Raw genomic sequence first — 19,369 nt, forward strand, 5'->3', positions numbered from 1 at the left:
ACTAATACAATATGGTATCATAGATGGAATATTTGGACCAAAACCAGGCATAAGGGAAAAACTGAGAAAACTTGAATAAGGTGTGGGTTACTAAAAATCTATTAATATTGGTCTACTAACTGTGACAAATGTACCATACCAGTATAAGGTACTGAAAATAGTTGAAACCCATGAAAAGAATATAAATCTCTGTACTATCTTTGCAATAATTCTGTAAATAAATCTAAAACCACTCTATTATTAAAAGATTTATTTTAAAATTGAAATAAGCAAAATTAAATTTAAAATAATTATTTCTTCTTTAAAATAAAAGTACAATACTTTTAGGGGCCTCCCTGGTGGTGCAAGGGGTTAAGACGCAGTACTATGAAGCTATACGCAGCCACTGCAGCACAAGTTCCATCCCAGGCCAGGGAAGAGACCACATGGCACAGCATGAGGTATATCAAAAGGATAAAGATGTCACTGAAAAATCTGTGACAAAAACTAGAACAATTTTCTCAAATAAACAGTTGGTTACCTAAAGTATGAAATAAATATCTTTATTTATAGATATTTATCTATAGATAAATAGATTAAATATCTCCTAACTTGCCCACTGCTCCCCTCAGCAGTGTATTTCAGTCAGCCTGTCTGTTCTACTCCCTACTCTGTCTCTGGTGAATCCTCTCACCCCTCGCACCTCTGGCCTATAACCCAGTTTTTGTATGCATAAATAAATAAATCTTTAAATAAAAAGACCAAAAAAAAAAAAAAAGGCACAATACTTTTAGCACTAGCAACTCTTGAAAACAATCTGTCAATTGGATTAAAACTTAAGTTCCCATCATATAAGCATAGAAGAGACGGGCTTTACAATGAAAAATCTTTCACCCCAGGGTGAGGAGTCACAGATCCTATGTCGTTTAATCTAGGGCAGGTCACTTTTCCTCAGAAAGTAAGTGGTGAAGGTACTAATTTAGATGCTCTCTAGTATTTTACAAGAGGTAAATTCTAGATCTAGATTTTTTTCATAGTCGGTAGAATGTGAGAGGTACTCAATGGACTTTTGTAGAGAAAGTTAGTGCAATTAAAGGAAATCAATCATAGAATACACAATTTACATATGTCAGTTTTTTAAGATTTGAGTCTTTTTTCAGCTTTATCAATTATTGGATGTGGTTTTTCAGGGCAGCAGTATAAATGTGAAAAAAAAAAAAAACTTAGATTCAAAGGATAACAGAACTAAAATTTCATGTTACAAAGAAGGAAGGAAATCAAATCCTTGCAGCTTTTCAAAAATAGAACATTGTCTCTGATGTTTACAGAAGAATATGAAAAATGACCTTTTGGTTTTTTAAGGTGAAATGAAATGACTAAATCTCTTCATTTAAAATGGAAAAGTTTAAAGTGACAAAGAAACAAGTTTTTAATTAAAAAGTAGTTTTGAGGGTCTCCCTGGTGGTGCAGCGGTTGAGCGCTGGGCTGTGAAGCTGCCCGCAGACTCGGCAGCGCCAGTTCGATCCCCGGCCACCGGCGAGGGTCCCACATGGCTCACAGACCTCTCCTGCCGCCCGCTGCTCCCCTCAGCAGTGTACTTCACTCCTTCTGCCTGTTCTGCTCCCTGCTCTGGCTCTGGTGAATTCTCTCACCCTCCCGCTTCTGACTGTACCCAGTGCTTGTATAAATAAATAAATAAATCTTTAAAAAAAAAAAAAAAAAAGTAGTTTTGAGTACTTGGGTTTTGGGCCCAAACACTAAAATCTGTTGTCATAAGGAAATATATGACTAATAAGTCAAATGTGTTACTTTGCCCCATAATAAATAGTTCAGAATATTAAGCAATACCACTGATTGGTTTCTGATTTAATGGCTTTCTTCCAAAATAGATAAGCAGCATTCAACTATTTTCTTATTTATTACAAGTTATATAAAGTACAAACAACAGAATATTAGCTTGGAAAAATGTGCAATTTGAGATAAACTTTAAAATGTTGAGTTATTGGAATCACATAGTACAAATATTACTAGTAATGCATTATTTAAATGTTTTACTTTGGTTTTCGCTTGAAGAAAGCTAGTAATATAATGCACCTGTTTGCTTTGCCAATGTTGCTTTGCCAACAGGAAGTACTATGCACGTCCAAAGCACAGTCTATCAGGCTACTTGTAATTCTATTTGATGGGGTCAAGGAGCTAAAATTCTGAACATTTTTAAAAACAAGAACTGACATGTTTCTCTTTGCCAACTTATTCAAAAAAAAGTTCTACAGAAATATTAAACTGTGTCCAAGCATTGTACAAATCTTGATATTCCCAAGAGCAAGCTCTTTGGATTGCTTTTAGAAGAAATGTCATTCTTTTAAAACACTTCCACCATCAGTACGCAAATGTCCAGGGAATAGGAGTGGTGGGAAATAATGAAAGGCATCTAGTTCCTAGTCATCTATCAACATATTTTATCTGCTAACAGAGTAAGTGCTTTATAAACTTTAGCAATATTGTTATTCCACAAGGATAGCTTATTTTTGGATTCTCTAAATGTAATCAATCAGTGATTTATGTCATATGTGGCCATGGAGGTTCAGACTATTTACAGAAATAAATGCTCCCTTGCTCAAATTTTCACCATTGGCTACCTAAATACTCAGGCAGCTAACTTTTTCCTTCCCTTGGATTAAGAATAAAAATAATGCACAAAACATCAGTTGCCATGTTTAAAAAAGATTTGTCACTTTCATTTTAATTCCATCACCATAAAATTCCTATATAATAAAAACTCCTGAATCATACTGCATATAAAGCAAACCAAAATTACACTTCACTAATGAAATGCCTTGCATTATCAGGCTGAAATTCATAATTTTTTTTTTAGTAAATTATACTTCAGCAGCACATTTTTAGGGAGGAACTATAAAAGGATAATTAAAACCTGAGAGGAGGGATATAATAAGTTTGGGAAGCTTTAAGTTTGAACTAATAGGATTTGGGAAAGAAAAGAGAGGGTGTAATAATGAAGTTAGAAAAATATGATGGGTTGCAAAAAATATTGCAAAATAAATGTGAGGTGATAAAATAAATTTATCTGACAAATTTGTTATACCACACTACAACTGGGATGGTATCCCATTTTATTTCTTAACTCACTCCATTTGGTGAATTTTCTCTCCAAGAAATTGCAGAATAAAATTGTTGAAGACTTTGAAATGGATTAAAGATTATTGGGTGTAGTCAATGAAGAAGTTGTTTTTCTAGCATGTCCTTCCATTTATCTGATTCCTTGTAGTCCAAGGGTCTTTCACTGACTTTGAGCTATCTTATACCTATGAAATGTATAGACATGGATAGTAGTTCAAATAATTCTTATCCATGTAAATGCAAATTGCATCTATTTGAATGCCTATCCCATGGATTTTTATCAGTTTCACAAATTGTGCTTCTAGTCATACTTCATTATTGCTTATTTGACTCTATATGTGAGGTTTGGAATTCTCCTTTAACTGATTATAACATATTGCTGGTTCCCTCATTAATTAATGAAGTAAACAAATATTCTACATGTGTTCATTTTATAACTGTATAAGAACAATGATTAAAACATTAAAAAATATATCTTTCTTTAACAACATATTTCAATTCTTAATGATTATCAATGACCAAGTAGGATTTCTTGAAAAGAATCCTTAGTTCCTATTTTCCTAAGTGAATTAAAATGATGGTACTGAGTCATAGCTGTTTCAAATTAAAAAGCAAATCTTAGCATATGGTAAAAAGTGAATGATCTCAGTATTCTGGAATAATATCACTAGACACTCTCCTTCAGAAATACTGATAGTTGGAAGTTCATTACTCTAGCAATCACAGACCACAACACGAGAGGAAACCAAACAGACCATAACTGATATGAATAGTGATTCCAAGATATTTTGTTGTGTAGAGTTGATCCCCTCTCCAGTTTAGATGGCACAGTTGGCAAAACCAATCTCAACAGATTTGAAAAAGGCCTGCCTGCTTAACAAATTTCGTATCCTGTCTGACACCCATAGAAATTTTTTGAAGCTGCCACTTGACACCTTTAGTTAATTCACACTTTTATATTTCTGCCTCTGGCCTTCACCAGCTAACTTTCTGAAGTTGTGAGGAACTGCTCTAAACTACTCCTTTAAAAAAAATTAAACCATTTACTTCAGTCTTTAGTTCTTTATAGCTTCTCAACCACTTAAGCTGACATAACTTATCTGATAAATATATATTTATATTAATACATTTCTCCAATTAGTGAATTTTTAATGAGTGTACAATTGCAGGGGTGGATAGAAAACTTTCTCCTGTCTCTCTGGGGTTATTCTTGGACTCTTCCAGCAATCAAATTAACATCAGGTATAAGAGGAATAAATTTAAATGCATGCATATGGAGAACATACACAGATGTAAATTCTAAAGATGATGGGATGAAAACTAGTTTTTTTTTTTTTTTTTTAATTCTGAGCTAATGAATGGGACAGAGGTCTGGGGCTTAAGCAGAGAGGAAAAGGACTCACATGACGAAAGGGTCAGATGCTCTGTAATTACACATTTGTTCTGGCATAGAGATAGGTTTCTCTGATTGAGAGATTATTCTGGTGATAACCCTAAATCTGAGTAATATCCCCAATTTTCATTCTTCTAAGTAGTTAAGGGAGTGGTAAAAGTTTCCCCTGAACTTTGAAATAATCCATATGTCAAAGGGCGATGTCTTGGGAAGATCTGTTCTAGACATGTTAGGAAGGTCTATCTGAAATCTTGGGAAGTTCAAACTTTCACTATACTGCTTTCCAATTACTCATCTAGGAAGTGATATATTTTAAATGGATTTGCTTTTCTACAAATGGTGTGACAACCAAGCTTTGGAAATGCTTAATTTTGAGAAGTTGTTTGAAATTCTATACATGTTTTGAATGCATGTTAACATTATGATTCAAATGCTAAAATTTATGCAAAATATAATTATTATATGGAAATTTAATGTCAGCTTTATTTTTAAAAGAGACCATATTGTCTCTTTAGTTTTGACTTAGCTCTAAACAGGATTTAGGTCTAATGTCATGTGGTTTTTATTCTGCTTAAATAAAAACTAAATAAAAAAATAAAGACTTTGATCTGTAAAGAACTGTTCAAATATTAGCAGAAATGTTAAGTATATTAAAATGTAAACACTGGTTTATTTGAGTTTTACTGTATAATAAATAAAAACAAATGATTGCTAGCTCAAATGTTTCTAACATTTATAAATACTGATTCTTATAGTTTAGTGATTCTACTAACATGAAGACGTAAAATAAGAACATAAGTGAGAAAGAACAAAGCTATCATTTTATATCTCATATTCTTAACATATTCTTGTTTGAGAAGAATTTAAATGTTTCCTCAGCCCAAATGGATTAGTGTTGCAAAAAGAAACCAACTATTAATAAGTGAATAGTTTGCTAACTAAGATCATCCTTATTATAAAGGATAATAATTTATTGGTTTAAAGAGCTAAAATCTAAATATTAACTAATACCATGTGATACTGAACCTCTAAGCGAGACAAGGCTTATCTTGGGAAGCCCAGACATACTTGTAAATTCAAACTGAAAGTTAATAACAAATCTCATAAACTAAAGAGATTTATACCTGAATCTACCAAAAATATTATTCTTCAGTATAGAAAAATGCATACAACTTGAAACACATACAAAACTGGGGCATTTCTATGATAGAACAGTTACTCTGCAGAAATAACATTGAAAGAGCACTTTAGGGTGTGGTTCTTAAACTTTAGGATGTTTATGAACCACATAGGAATCTTGTTAGAATGCAGATTTTGATTCTCAGGATATTGCATTTCTTTTAAGATCCCAGGTAAAGCACCGTTGCTATTTATAGGACCACACTGAGGAGCAATGCTGTGCCTACACCTCCAATGAAAAAGCACAAATTCTCTAACTTCTTGTCCACATTAAGCATTTTCAAATGTGCCCAATAGCACATTTTGATGCACCTTCATGGTAAAATAACTTTCCTTGGAAAAGAACTATAAAATTAGAACAAGAATAAAATTTCTATCATCTATCTACTGTCCATGTCTGTACCCTCACCTCATGTTTCTCTCCCTACACAACTACACAGATACAGGACAGATTAAAGAGGAATTAGAAATGCTTCTTGTGAGGTGGCTCATAACCTCAGTCCTACAACTTAGCATTCTAGGTAATGCTAAGCCTAGAACTTCAGCAACCAGAAATTCCTACAGGGAAATTCTATCATTGTCTGCTTCTCCTTAGGCAACATTATTTGTTTTAATGTGTTCTATGTAAGTGCTGCCTCAATTTAATTAAACTGAAATTTAGGTTGGTGCTTCAACCCTCCATTTTTTTCTCCATGTATTTTGATTTTTTTAAGTCCAAACTCAGAAAAATCTATCTAGTTAATTCTTTTCTTTCCACCTTTTTTTACCCCTTCTTTTATTTTGTTACCCATTCTCCATGTGTCTTTGGCAAAACTACAACTACCTCCAAACAAGTGTGCAAACTAGACATACAGAGACTAAAAGGAATGCTATGTACTTGGACTTCTACAAGTGATATTTTGAAGCAACAGTGAATTTCAGTATGAATAGTTCTGAATAATGTGTGGAATATATAAGCACATTCAGTTGGCTATTCAAAATACATTTTTGAATGGATTCAGACATGCATGAATAAAATATCTAGAGAAACATTCTGACTTGCTGAGAAGCAATATTCAAACCAAATATTTGGTACTTCTATGACATCATCACCAAACTGTTTTTCCAGTTCTCTTCACCTGCAACAGATTCAGATGGCTAACTCAGTGACCAGTGTGGTTTGGCTTCAAACCAAGTTTTATGGATTCTGTACACTGGTTTATCTGAGAGTTTCCAAATATAGTTTGCAGACAGCCAAAAGACACAGCCTGTGACACAGAGCACCCTTGGATAGTTCCAAAATAAACCCAGGAATCTAAGTGGTTTTTAACAAAAATCTATGATATATTTTAATTGACAGCATGTTGGAAATTATAACATTTTGCTTAATGGCTTGTACAGATGACATCATTGATGAATACTGTTGCATAAATGAATGTAGTAGGGTATAGACTGTTCAAAAGAGCAGTGATTGTGTCTTTTTTATTGTGCATGTTTATATGTGTTGCTCAATTATTAATATCAACAATGTTTGTGAGTGAAAATATATGATCACACTAAGTTATGCAACTTTGCCTCCATTTTCAGGATGACTGAATTGATATACAGTATCTTCCTACAAATGAGGAACAAAAAACAATTGTGATCACATATCTCTTATGATCTTCTTTTTATGGGCACAAGCAGTGAACAGGAACAGACCAGAAACCCTACAGGCGGTGAAGAAAGCCCAAGTAGTATTTCATCCTATAGGCAGACTGATTTCAGACTATGTCATGAGGCCACCTTAAAACTCACTTCTTCCATGTAGTTTTTCAATGACTGTCCTCCACTGGAGGCTTCTCCCTAGAGGCAAAAAGGAAGAGAAGTTGAAAAAGTCAGGAGAGAGAGAAAAAGAATAAAAGATGAGTGAGGGAAAGCAATGAGCCTTGGGAGCAACACTATTTACCATTTACTATTCTCCCACCATCTGAGTTGATGCATGGGGCATCAATCATCAGTTTGGCAATTTCTTAATCTAAAGGTTGTAACTTTTTCAAGGCAACAATATATCTTTTAAGTGGATTTTGGGTCACTAGAGTAAATAATAACTTAATTCTTTGTACAGAAAGCTATAAAACTAGTATAAAATGTTATTAATTTTATAACTATGTCCCCAAAATTAGATTAAGAAAAAGCCACTAATTATATATTCTTCAAATCTAACACATGGAATTAAAAATACTTTATGGAAAGAGTACAGCTTCATTAACCTGCTCACTTCCAAAAGTTTCTAACAGCTTTTATTTATATTACTTGTAAGTTAATAGAAATCCTCCATTATTTTTTTTTTTTACTAGGACTTCATTAAGAACTAGTAATTACTGAGATTAAAATTAGTAAAACTTATAACAGCACATTAAGCAAATATCCCAAAATCATCTAAACAAAACTGTCAAACAACTTGTCAATTTGGATAAGTTATATTGTTACACTACATAATGAAAGAGATTTGGAAATAAATTCTGGGACATCATGAAATGATAGGACACGTGTTTAAAAGATAACTAAATAAGTGTGACTAAAATTTATGTTTTGTTTCTAACTTTTCAAGGGCCCTCATTTTGTAACTTTTCAAAGACCGTCACATATCTTATTTCACTTGATTGATTTTTTCACTACAACTTGAATGTTAAGATGTCTTCAAGTCAACTGGATACATAAAGAAATTGCAATCAGAAGGAGGAGCAAAACAAAATGTTTAAAGTCAAGGAGCTAGGCAAAGCATTGCTGGAACTAAAATAAATTCTCAGGCTCTCCTATCTTCCTGAAATTAAAATTTTAAAATGCAGAAATAAAGTTTTAAAAGAATCAGGATATATACTCAGACACTTTGAGTTTTTTTTTTTTTTTGAAAAATATGCAAACTTCAAAACAGAAATTAAGCTAGGAATAAAGTACTGGTATTACTGAAAACTTCGAAATCACAGATGGGGTAACATTTTCCCCAAATCACTCTTTCCACCAGCAAAAAAAAAAAAAAAAATTAACATGCTATAGTTGCTATAGTGTGAATATTTCCAAATGCTTCTAAGAATGGTGAATGAGATAGTATAGTTATATTTACATAAAGCATAAACTCCTAGGAAAAATCAAATCCAAATAAATTCCCAAACTCTGAGGAATTTAACTCAACGCATATAGGGAAGGATTTAAAACTTACTTCAGATAAATTGTTTTTTATAGTTATAGAAGACAGTCATGATACTCTTCCAGTATGTGGATAAGAGTCTAGAAAGAATGCTGTAGGCTCTTATAATTTGGTTGTTTGTATGACAGAATTAGTTTTTTCCAGGTTAATAATCCCTTCCTTTTTGCCTGGCGTGGTAAGAGTACAAGGATGAAGTGGCAAATTGCTTGGAATTACAGATCTGCTTTCTGGAGGATCCAGCATCTGAGGCCTGCATGACCTGCATTTGAACATTTGAGGGCTGAGAGTGCAATGTCATACAGCAGTCTGTGGGTGCTCACTTAAGAGGGTAGTTTGCTTCCATGAAGCTAAAGCCCAATGGTTTTCCCAATTTGTCTGGACATTTGCAGTCTTATGCTAAGAACTGGAGATGACTGAGATTTTTCTTGGTTATCACATATAACTAAAGCATCATGAGCACTATGGGATTTCTTGATAGGCTTGCTTCTTTCAACAGTGCCAGGTTCTTTCCAATATCACACCATAGATCTCCACACTCACACAAAACCTCTTGTTTCAAAGGCTACACAGATTGCACTTTGGCTGCAACTGCCATTAATTAACCACTGACATAGATGGCACTGATGAATCAGAGCAGCATGAAGTAAAATACCCTAGGAGGAAAACACAGACAAAAGGAACACTTGGCAGAGATTTATAAATATGACTGAGGACCAGCTGGGCAAAGCCAATAACAAGACATCAGGATCATTGATTTTTAAAGTCAAAAGAGATGGCCCCAATCAAGGTTCAGTATGTCTGTCTCAGGTTCCCCATCTCCAACATGGGACCAATGAAATGCTGACCTTACCTCCTCCTCCCACTGGGGGCACTAATGAAATAAAATCCCTTCCAAAGCTCAAAGCTATCAACTTCAGTCATCCTTTTCTTAATTTAAAAAAAATTGGCATTTTAAATATGAAGCCAATCTAACAACATGATATTTTGGTAATCACCTGGAAATGAATCAAAAATACTCCAATGCCATTTCCCTTGAAAAACAAAGAAAAGAAAGGGGATACAGGAAGGCAGACAGGGGCGTGTGAAGGCGGGAAAGGGCAGAATACATGGAAACTATGCCTTAAAGAAAAAAAACGAGAAGAAAAGGTATTTCCTGAAATGTGGTTTCACTTATCATAAATCTTAATATAACCACAGTTGAGATAAAAAAATTTAAATGTGAATTATAAAATATATTATAACTCAGAGAAAAGAAAAAAGAAAGTCTGACAAGATTACTGCGTTACAGATGACATGGGAGCATGGTTTCAAGAGACAAAGGCTCTTTTCGCTTACCTAGTTATTTTCCATTTAAGGAAAGCATTCTCAGTGAGATGGAACATTCTAGAGACAGAGCCATGACAAAAGCCATACTTTCCTGAATCCACTACCACTTTTCACTATATCTTGTTTCTCTTGTTTCAAACAGTATTTTTATTCATCTCTTAAACAAAATACATATAGATTTGCACTTCCATATAGAGTATTTTCAGAGAAGATGAAATATATGGTTAAAGGAAGATCCTACAAAGAAAAGCAAAAGTAAGGGAATGAAATAGTACCAAAAACTATACTGCAAGAAAACTGCCCTAAAATAATAAAATGCCTATTAAACTACACACCTGACAACAGTAAGCCAGAATGTCTCTCATAACATATGTTATAACAAATATAATTTAAAGAAAAGGAAAAAAGGCCTTTGAGCAACTTAAAAAAGCAGACAGCAGGACTTATAATGGGGAAAATATTTAGATTATAATCAGATTTTAAAAGCCTTGATTCCTGCAACTAGAAAAATAAAACAACATATTTAAGATATTGAATGAAACAAATGTGAGTCCAGCAGTGAAGAATGAGTTTCAGAAAACCAACACACTCACACCTAAGAACTGCTGGTGAGCATTACCTATAGCATTACCTGTGTTAATATCACATAACAGTTGAAAAGGAATCAATAAATTATGTTCTGACTATATAATGACTGTGTAGATTCTGTATAACTATTAAAAACTGGGGAAAAGTAAGGGGCACACCTGTGCTTTTTTGGCTTTTAGGTACTCAATATTGGTACATAGGTTGGTGACTTAATGCTGAGGCTGTTGCTTGATACATGGAATAAAACAAATGAACTATTAAGAATATTCATGTTTTAATGTCATTATTATCATTGAGACCAAGAATTGATGAAATGGGGAAAAGAAGATGAAGATATAAGAAGAAAAGAGGTCAAATTAAAGTTTTGATATTCTGCAATTGGAATTGAAATTATACTCTTACAATGTGAACTGTTCCCTCACAAGTGCTAAAAATAATGATGAAGCCAGTAGTAATGAACATCCCTGGTGTCCAGCATGTGGGCTTGAAATAGACTTTTTTTTTTAAAGATTTATTTATTTATTTATAAAAGCACTGGACATAGTCAGACGAGCAGGAGGGTGAGAGAATTCACCAGAGCCAGAGCAGGGAACAGAACAGGCAGAGTGATGAAATACACTGTTGAGGGGAGCAGAGGGCGCGGCAAAAGAGGTCTGTTGCACCATACGGGACCCTCGCTGCTGGCCAGGGATCAAACAGGCGCTGCAGAGGCTGCGGGCAGCTTCACAGCCCAGCGCTCAACTGCTGCGCCAACAGGGGAGGCCCTGAAATAAGACTTTTGAAAAATAGCTGATTCTGTGTTTGGGGTAGTAAATGTAAATGTGATTTAAACATCTTGTACTGCCCAATAGCACTGAAATGATCTGAAGACTACCAGGGACTTGAAGAAATGATCCAAAACCAAACTTGAAGTTCTCATGAACCAAAGATGGGACAATTTGTGCTTCAGCAGTGTTAATGATTTCTATGGGTTGAAGCCTATCAAACAAGTTTAAAGAAAGAATTGATTATCTTCAGATAGTAATTATTCATGTCTTGAAAACTAACAAATAAGAGAAATCAAGTAAGTATACTGCTACTGCTTTTATTATGAGAACTTTACTACTAGCAAACCAAATAGTAAATGAGGGAAAGCATTTCTTAACAAAAAATATTCCAAGTAAGAAATACAAAACAAGTAATAGAACTAGAATATTACAACTTTGCAACCACCAATGAATAAACAGATACTGGCATTAAGCATTAATGATTATTAAGGTGAAAAACTGAGAAATATGCAGATATTGTGTGCGTCTTCTAGTCATGCCAAAAAGGAACTCTATCCAGTTTCTGAATAATTTTCAGAAAAATAGAGAGGACACTGAATTCCACCAAGAATATCAAGTCAGCAAAATCCAGACTCTGGAAAACTGCAGGTCAAATATTTTGAATTCTTTATCAGATACCTTGTAAGAAAATTCAAGTAATATGAGAAGACTCTATAGATTAAAAAAAACTTAAAGACGCACCTGAATTTAAAAGTTGGCAAGGTTAATAGGATCAAGAGATGCATATTTGGATGATAAGCCACTTTTAAAATTCAAGGTTTTGGGCCTCCCCGGTGGCGCAGCAGTTGAGCGCTGGGTTGCGAAGCTACCCGCAGCCTCTGCAGCGCCGGTTCGATCCCCGGCTGCTCCCCAGCCACCGGAGGAGGGTCCCGCATGGCGCGCAGACCTATCCTGCCGCCCGCTGCTCCCCTCAGCAGTGTACTTCGCTCCTTCTGCCTGCTCTGCTCCCCGCTCTGGCTCTGGTGAATTCTCTCACCCTCCCGCGCTTCTGACTGTACCCAGTGCATGTATAAATAAATAAACAAATAAATAAATCTTTAAAAAAAAATAAAAAAAATAAAATTCAAGGTTTTGATTATTATAAAAGTTAGAATGGTTCTTATTTGTGGAGAGAGGCAGGGACTGCAAATGTGACAGGCACCCTGAGGGTCTTCTCAGTTGTCAGAAAAATTCTATTTCTTGACCTGAGTAGTGTTCCCCAGCAAGTAAGTGTGCCACACATTTTACTCAGGCAACTTTCTATAGTTGAGTTTTATTTTGTGATTAAAAAAACATTTAAAAATAAGCAGGTAGCTATTTTTATAGGATATATATATATATATATATATAATTATAAGGTTCAAATGAAACTTAAAACATCAGAATGAAATGTTAGGATGCTCTATTTATTGTTAGCTAGATCTTCATGATCACTGATCCAAATCTTTTGGTCTATGTAAGAAGACAATTGGTTATTTACATAGGAAAGTAGATAAATAAGACAATAGGCATTCATGCTTATTATCCTATTTAATTGAAAACTAATCTTCACAAAATTTCATCAGCAATGTTGATTTTTACCACATGGAATAATTAAGCCTTTAAATTATCTTCCATTAAACATTAAAAAAAAAAATAAGATGTTGAACCTTCTTGGTGGCACAAGGGATTAAGATGCAACCTATGAAGCTATCCACAGCCACTGCAGCACGAGTTTGATCCCCAGCCAGGGAGATACCACATGGTGCAGCAGACCTCTCCTGACTCACCCACTGCTCCTGTCTGCAGTATATTTCAGTCAGTCTGCCTGTTCTGTTCCCCATTCTGTCTCTGGTGAATCCTCTCACACCCCACACCTCTGGCCTGTACCCTGGCTGTTGTATGCCTAAATAAATAAATCTTAAAAAAAAAAGTAAGATGTACTGGCACAAATTCTCTAAGATCAGTGAAATGTGACTATCAGTTTCTTAATGTAAATCAATATACAGTGTATAATATAAACTTAAATTAACCTGTGTCTTTCCAAAATGACTAAATGGCTAAGGTGATCAACTTCCAGAACTGTAAGTCAGATGAGAGCATAAAGAAAACTGATACCCAGTGCTCATGAAATACCAAGGCTTTAAAGTCTCTCCTATTCTCAGCCCATGTTTTCTTAATTTTAGAAAAAAGATTGACTTTTTTCAAAAATAAGTAACAATACCAGGCATTTCTCTACATTGAGGGAAACATTTCTTGACCAGATGTGTAGACACAAATAATTTTGCTTACTTCTTTAAACATATGTCTCTGACCTTTAAATGCAACAACAAAAAGACCATTTTCAGAATTAAGACACCTTTGCATTATTTAATACACATTAAAGGGCTACAGAGTAATTTAAACTATGTAAGAACAATTCTTATCCATTTACTTGTAAATGTAAATAAATGTAGGCAATGTAATGCAGAAGCACTTTTAAATTCAAACATGTATTTTTAATCCTTAACTCATTTACTTGAAAGGCGCTAATATTTTCTTTTTTAACTGATTCCACAAGTAGTCCAAACAAAAGACTATCTGCATAATTAAGGTTCAAACCAAATAAGCAAAAATGCATGATTTAACATTATCAGGCCTTTCACAGCTTTGGCTACTGATGCCATAAACAAACCAAGTGTCAGAAGGAGAATTAGAGGAAATGTGTAGAAGCACAATCAATTATCCAAGAAAAAGAGGTGACCTCCAAATATATGAAAGACTTGAAAGAATAATAAAGAGCCTCTTTCAAGTATCACAATTACTAACTCTGAAGCTTTATCTATATTCGAGGAAAATTTGAAAAGACAATTGCCATCAGTGTGTCCAAACTCACCTCTTTGTTCTTCATGTACTATTTTCTTCTGCTTAATATGGACTTAATATGGACTATTAACTAGATTATGAGGCAGTTTTGATTCTATGTTCTGTTAGAAGGTGGAAAAATGTGGTCCTCTTCTAGACAAATTTAAGTATAGATTTTGGAGTCAAATAAATATGGGTTTACATCCCTGCCACTTATGCTCATGTTCATTGAACAGGTTATATAACTTCCCTGGGTCTCAATTTCTTCATCTACACACAGCTGTAATAGCATGAACTGCATCGCTTATTTTGAATATTAAATGAAATAATATCTATAAAGCTTAGAAGACAATATTAAAACCTGGATGTCACCATTCTGAATCAGGATAATAAAAATTATTATTAGTATTAAGAGGTTTTTACTGAACGAAAGACAGGGAATATCAACATTATACTATGTAAGGTAAGAAAATTAGGGATATGCTTAATTCTTTAAGAATATTGCTGGGGGGGCCTCCCCTGGTGGTGCAGTGGTTGAGCACTGGACTGCGAAGCTGCCCGCAGCCTCTGCAGCGCCAGTTCGATCCCTGGCCGCTGGGCGAGGGTCCCACATGGCATGCAGACCTCTCCTGCCGCCCACTGCTCCCCTCAGCAGTGTACTTTGTCAGTCTGCCTGTTCTGCTCTCCACTCTGTCTCTGGTGAATTCTTTCACTCTTCCGCACTTCTGACTGTACCCAGTGCTTGTATAAATAAATAAATAAATCTTTAAAAAAAAAAGAATATTGCTGGGAACTGATATGATTATGGGAAAATCAGGGGCTACTTTTTAATTTTCCTATTCTTATTTTTGTGTTGCTTTTATCAAAATTATTTTACACTATAAATGACAGGTAATTATTGAATGACTTTATAAACAAATAAGTCTTCAGCACTAAATCTAAGGGTAAATGGAAGGTTGAGTGATGGTGAGATAAAAGAGACTTCAAAAAGCTTGGGACATAAAAATCAGAAAGAATCAAATAACACAAGTCACAGGAAGTTAATTTTTGAGAAAAGGGAGTGGGTCAGCAGCCTTAACAAGACTTTGTTCCTGAGCATCTCTTCTTCATTTCAAGACATCTGTCAGCACTCAGGAATACAGAAAAACATTCAGGTCCCCCAACATTCATGGTATCTGTCTCTTTGTCTCTTTCTAGCCTTTACTCCTTTCTGTCTTTTCTTTCCTCCTCAATTCATTGCTTTCTGCATTCTATCCTCTCTTCTCAATTTCACCCTGTAAGATTCTACTCTTAGCAAGTCTGCACTCAGAAGTCACTTGTTCCCAGAATTCCTGTTTTCATTGCACCACCCTGCCCTACCATGTGTTTCCACACTCCACACAATTAGATAACTGGTCACAGTGACTTCCCCTTTATATATTGTAAGGCTCACAGACCCACCTTAACATTTGAAGAACCTGAAGCAAGAGATCTAACAGAGGCTGACATTGCCAATAAAATATATTCTAATTTTTAATCAGATTTGACAGACTAGTTTAAATTAAGAATTCTTATATTACTTCTAATTCTGGACTATAACATGACAGAAAAGAGGAGCATGAGCTCTTCTGAAAAAAAAAAAAAAAAAGAAGGGAATGGAGGCATCACACTCCCAGACTTCAAACTATACTACAAAGCCATAATCATCAAAACTGCATGGTATTGGAACAAGAAGAGAGACACAGACCGATGGAATCGAATAGAAAATCCAGAAATAAACCCACAGATTTATGGTCAACTAATCTTTGACAAAGGAGCAAAGAATATGCATTGGAGCAAAGAAAGTTTGTTCAATAAATGGTGCTGGGAAAACTGGGTCACTACATGCAAAAGAATGAAGCATGACTACTACCTCATACCATACACAAAACCAACTCAAAATGGATTAAAGAACTAGACATAAGACCTGAAACCATAAAATACATAGAAGGAAATATAGGCAAAACACTACATGATATGCACATCAAAGACATCTTTACAGACACATCACCCAAGCAGAGATAGTGAAGGCAAAGATAAACAGCTGGGACTACATCAAATTAAAAAGCTTCTGCACAGCAAAAGAGACAATAACAAAAACAGAGAAACCCCACCGACTGGGAGAACATTTTTGCACACAACACCAATGATAAAGGACTGATCACAAAAATCTACAAAGAGCTGATGAGTCTCAACAAAAACAAAGAAAATAATCCAGTCAAAAAATGGGCAGAAGAGCTAAAAAGAAACTTCTCTGAAGAGGAAATGCAAATGCCCAACAGGCATATGAAAAAATGTTCAACATCACTTGTAATCAGGGAAACACAAATCAAAACTACCATAAGATACCATCCTGAACCAGTAAGAATGGCACACATTAAAAAAAACTAGCAACAACAAATGTTGGCGAGGTTGTGGAGAAAAAGGAACTCTCCTGCACTGTTGGTGGGAGTGCAAACTGGTCCAACCACGATGGAGAGCTGTGTGATTTCTGGACCTACTAAACATAGAGCTTCCATATGATCCAGCAATTCCACTCCTAGGTATTTATCCAAAGGACACAGAAACATCAATTCCAAAGAGCACCTGCACCCCTATGTTTATAGCAGCACTGTTTACAATAGCTAAGCTTTGGAAACAACCCAAATGCCCAAAAATAGATGACTGGATCGAGAAGATGTGGTACATAGGGGCCTCCCCACTGGCGCAGCGGTTGAGCACTGGGTTGGGAAGCTGCCCGCAGACTCTGCAGCGCCGGTTCAATCCCTGGCTGCTCCCCGGCCTCCGGAGGAGGGTCCCACATGGCGCGCAGACCTCTCCTGCCGCTCGCTGCTCCCCTCAGCAGTGTACTTTGTCACTCTGCCTATTCTGCTCCCTGCTCTGGCTCTGGTGAATTCTCTCACCCTCCTGCGCTTCTGACTGTACCCAGTGCTTGTATAAATAAATAAATAAATAAATCTTAAAAAAAAAAAGATGTGGTACATATACATCATGGAATATTACTCAGCATTCAAAAAAGATAAACACATGCAATTTGCAGCAACATGGATGGAGCTGGAAGGGATCATGCTCAGTGAAATAAGCCAGAAAGAAAAATAAAAATACTGGATGGTCTCACTCATAACAGGAATCTAGAAAACTTAAATAAGGGACCAGGAAAAAGAATAACTATAAGAAAGTAAATATCAAAATCAACAAACAACTATGAACCAGCGACACTCTATGGGGTTTGGAGGGTGGGGAGGGGAAGGATTGGGGTCAAAATAAGGGGGTCACAACTGTATGGGGAATATAAAAATAAAATTTATAATAAAAAAAAAAGAAAAAGAAAAAAGGAGCGCGGGAAGGAAGGTTAAACCCAACCCTGTATCCTAGTTACTCTTTCCTCCCACTCCACAATGTATCAAAAGGAGTTTAATGAGCACAAGTGTATACCCCTGCCTTCATCTCCACCCTCATTTGTACCCTTTCCAAACAGTTCCTTCTTACCCTGCTCAGACTAAGTTTTAGAGTCTAGGAAAGAGAAAACATTAGGAAGAGATCAATGCCAGTATAGGAAGCAGGCTTCGGGTCATATAGGCAGGAGAGTCCAGGATCTTTTTTGTTGTTGTTGTTGTTTTTTTAAGATTTATTTATTTATTTATATAAGCACTGGGTACAGTCAGAAGCGCAGGAGGGTGAGAGAATTCACCAGAGCCAGAGTGGGGAACAGAACAGCCAGACTGATGAAATACACTGCTGAGGTGAGCAGCAGGCGCGGCAGGAGAGGTCTGCATGCCATGTGGGACCCTCGCTGGCAGCCAGGGATTGAACCAGCACTGCAGAGGATATGGGCAGCTTCACAGCCCAACGCTCAACGACTGCGCCACCAGGGGAGGCCTGAGTCCAGGATCTTTGTATCTAGTATGTTGTGAGGCTCCTGGTAGATAATGAGCCCTTGATTACAGGGACTCCTCATCCCATGTGGAGGGGCACTGGCTTGAGCCTATCTAAGGATACCAGTTATGGTCATTGACAATAGACACATCTATCACTTTACCTTTGATAGTACTTAGCATATAGCTTGACATTTAAGAGCCATTCCAAAATAATTTATTGAATAAATGAGGAATATTATAAAAGGTGCAAATCTGACATTTAAGGTGCTGAATTGTCGAATTGTCGAAAGACAGTAGATGTGGTTAGAAACATAAAAAGACAAAGATTTGTGTAAAAGTCTTGAATATTTTAGATATGACAGGATAAGGGTGATTCTAGTAGTATGAAATAGGGAGAAGTCATATTTAGAATCTATAGAATTAATTAGGATCAAGAGAAAATACAGTCCAAATATTAATGAGAAAAAGACTTTAAAAGAATTAACCCCTATGCTCGTTTTGAATTGGATACTGGTCCCAAAACATAAATGAACACATGAAAAAAAAACTAAAGATAGAATATAAGAATAACAATAAAGGAATGAGAGCCAATGAAATGATCAAAAAGACCCCTTCAAATATATATACTCCTATGTTCACTGCAACACCTACAGCAATAACCAAGGGGTGGAAACAATCTAAATACCGAAGGACTGCAGAGCAGGTTAACATGTGGTATATATGCACAGTGGAATATGTCTCACTATAAAAAGAGATGAAATCTTGTCATTTGTGCCAACATGGAAGAAACTAGAGGGGATTAGAGAAAGACAAATACTAGGTGATTTCACTTATATGTGAAATATAGTGAAACAAAACAAAGGAACAGCTAAAACTAAATGGAAACAAACCCTAAAACATGACTAAAGAATTGAGGCTACTAGAGGCTAGAAAGGGGATGGGTAGTGGATAGAGAGGACCCAGTGGTCTATGGTGGAGCACTGAATGCTATGGTGGTGGGTGTGGAATGGTAACATATATCTGGATAGTGTGGGCCTGTTCCTCTAAATCATACATAGGGTTATAAACCAAG

General features: G+C 35.6%; 1 protein-coding gene across 1 annotated transcript in view; it reads right to left on the reverse strand.

Annotated features, from left to right (window-relative positions):
- The window catches only part of CUNH8orf34 (chromosome unknown C8orf34 homolog), a 334,852-nt gene that overhangs the window by 20,175 nt on the left and 295,308 nt on the right, over window positions 1-19,369 (reverse strand). The window contains 1 exon segment of the mRNA XM_037505640.1: window positions 7,466-7,513. Within this exon segment, the coding sequence (XP_037361537.1) occupies window positions 7,466-7,513 (48 nt within the window).

Source organism: Talpa occidentalis, unplaced genomic scaffold, assembly GCF_014898055.3.
Source record: "Talpa occidentalis isolate TD23 unplaced genomic scaffold, MPIMG_talOcc4v2.1, whole genome shotgun sequence".
NCBI classification, from domain to species: domain Eukaryota; kingdom Metazoa; phylum Chordata; class Mammalia; order Eulipotyphla; family Talpidae; genus Talpa; species Talpa occidentalis.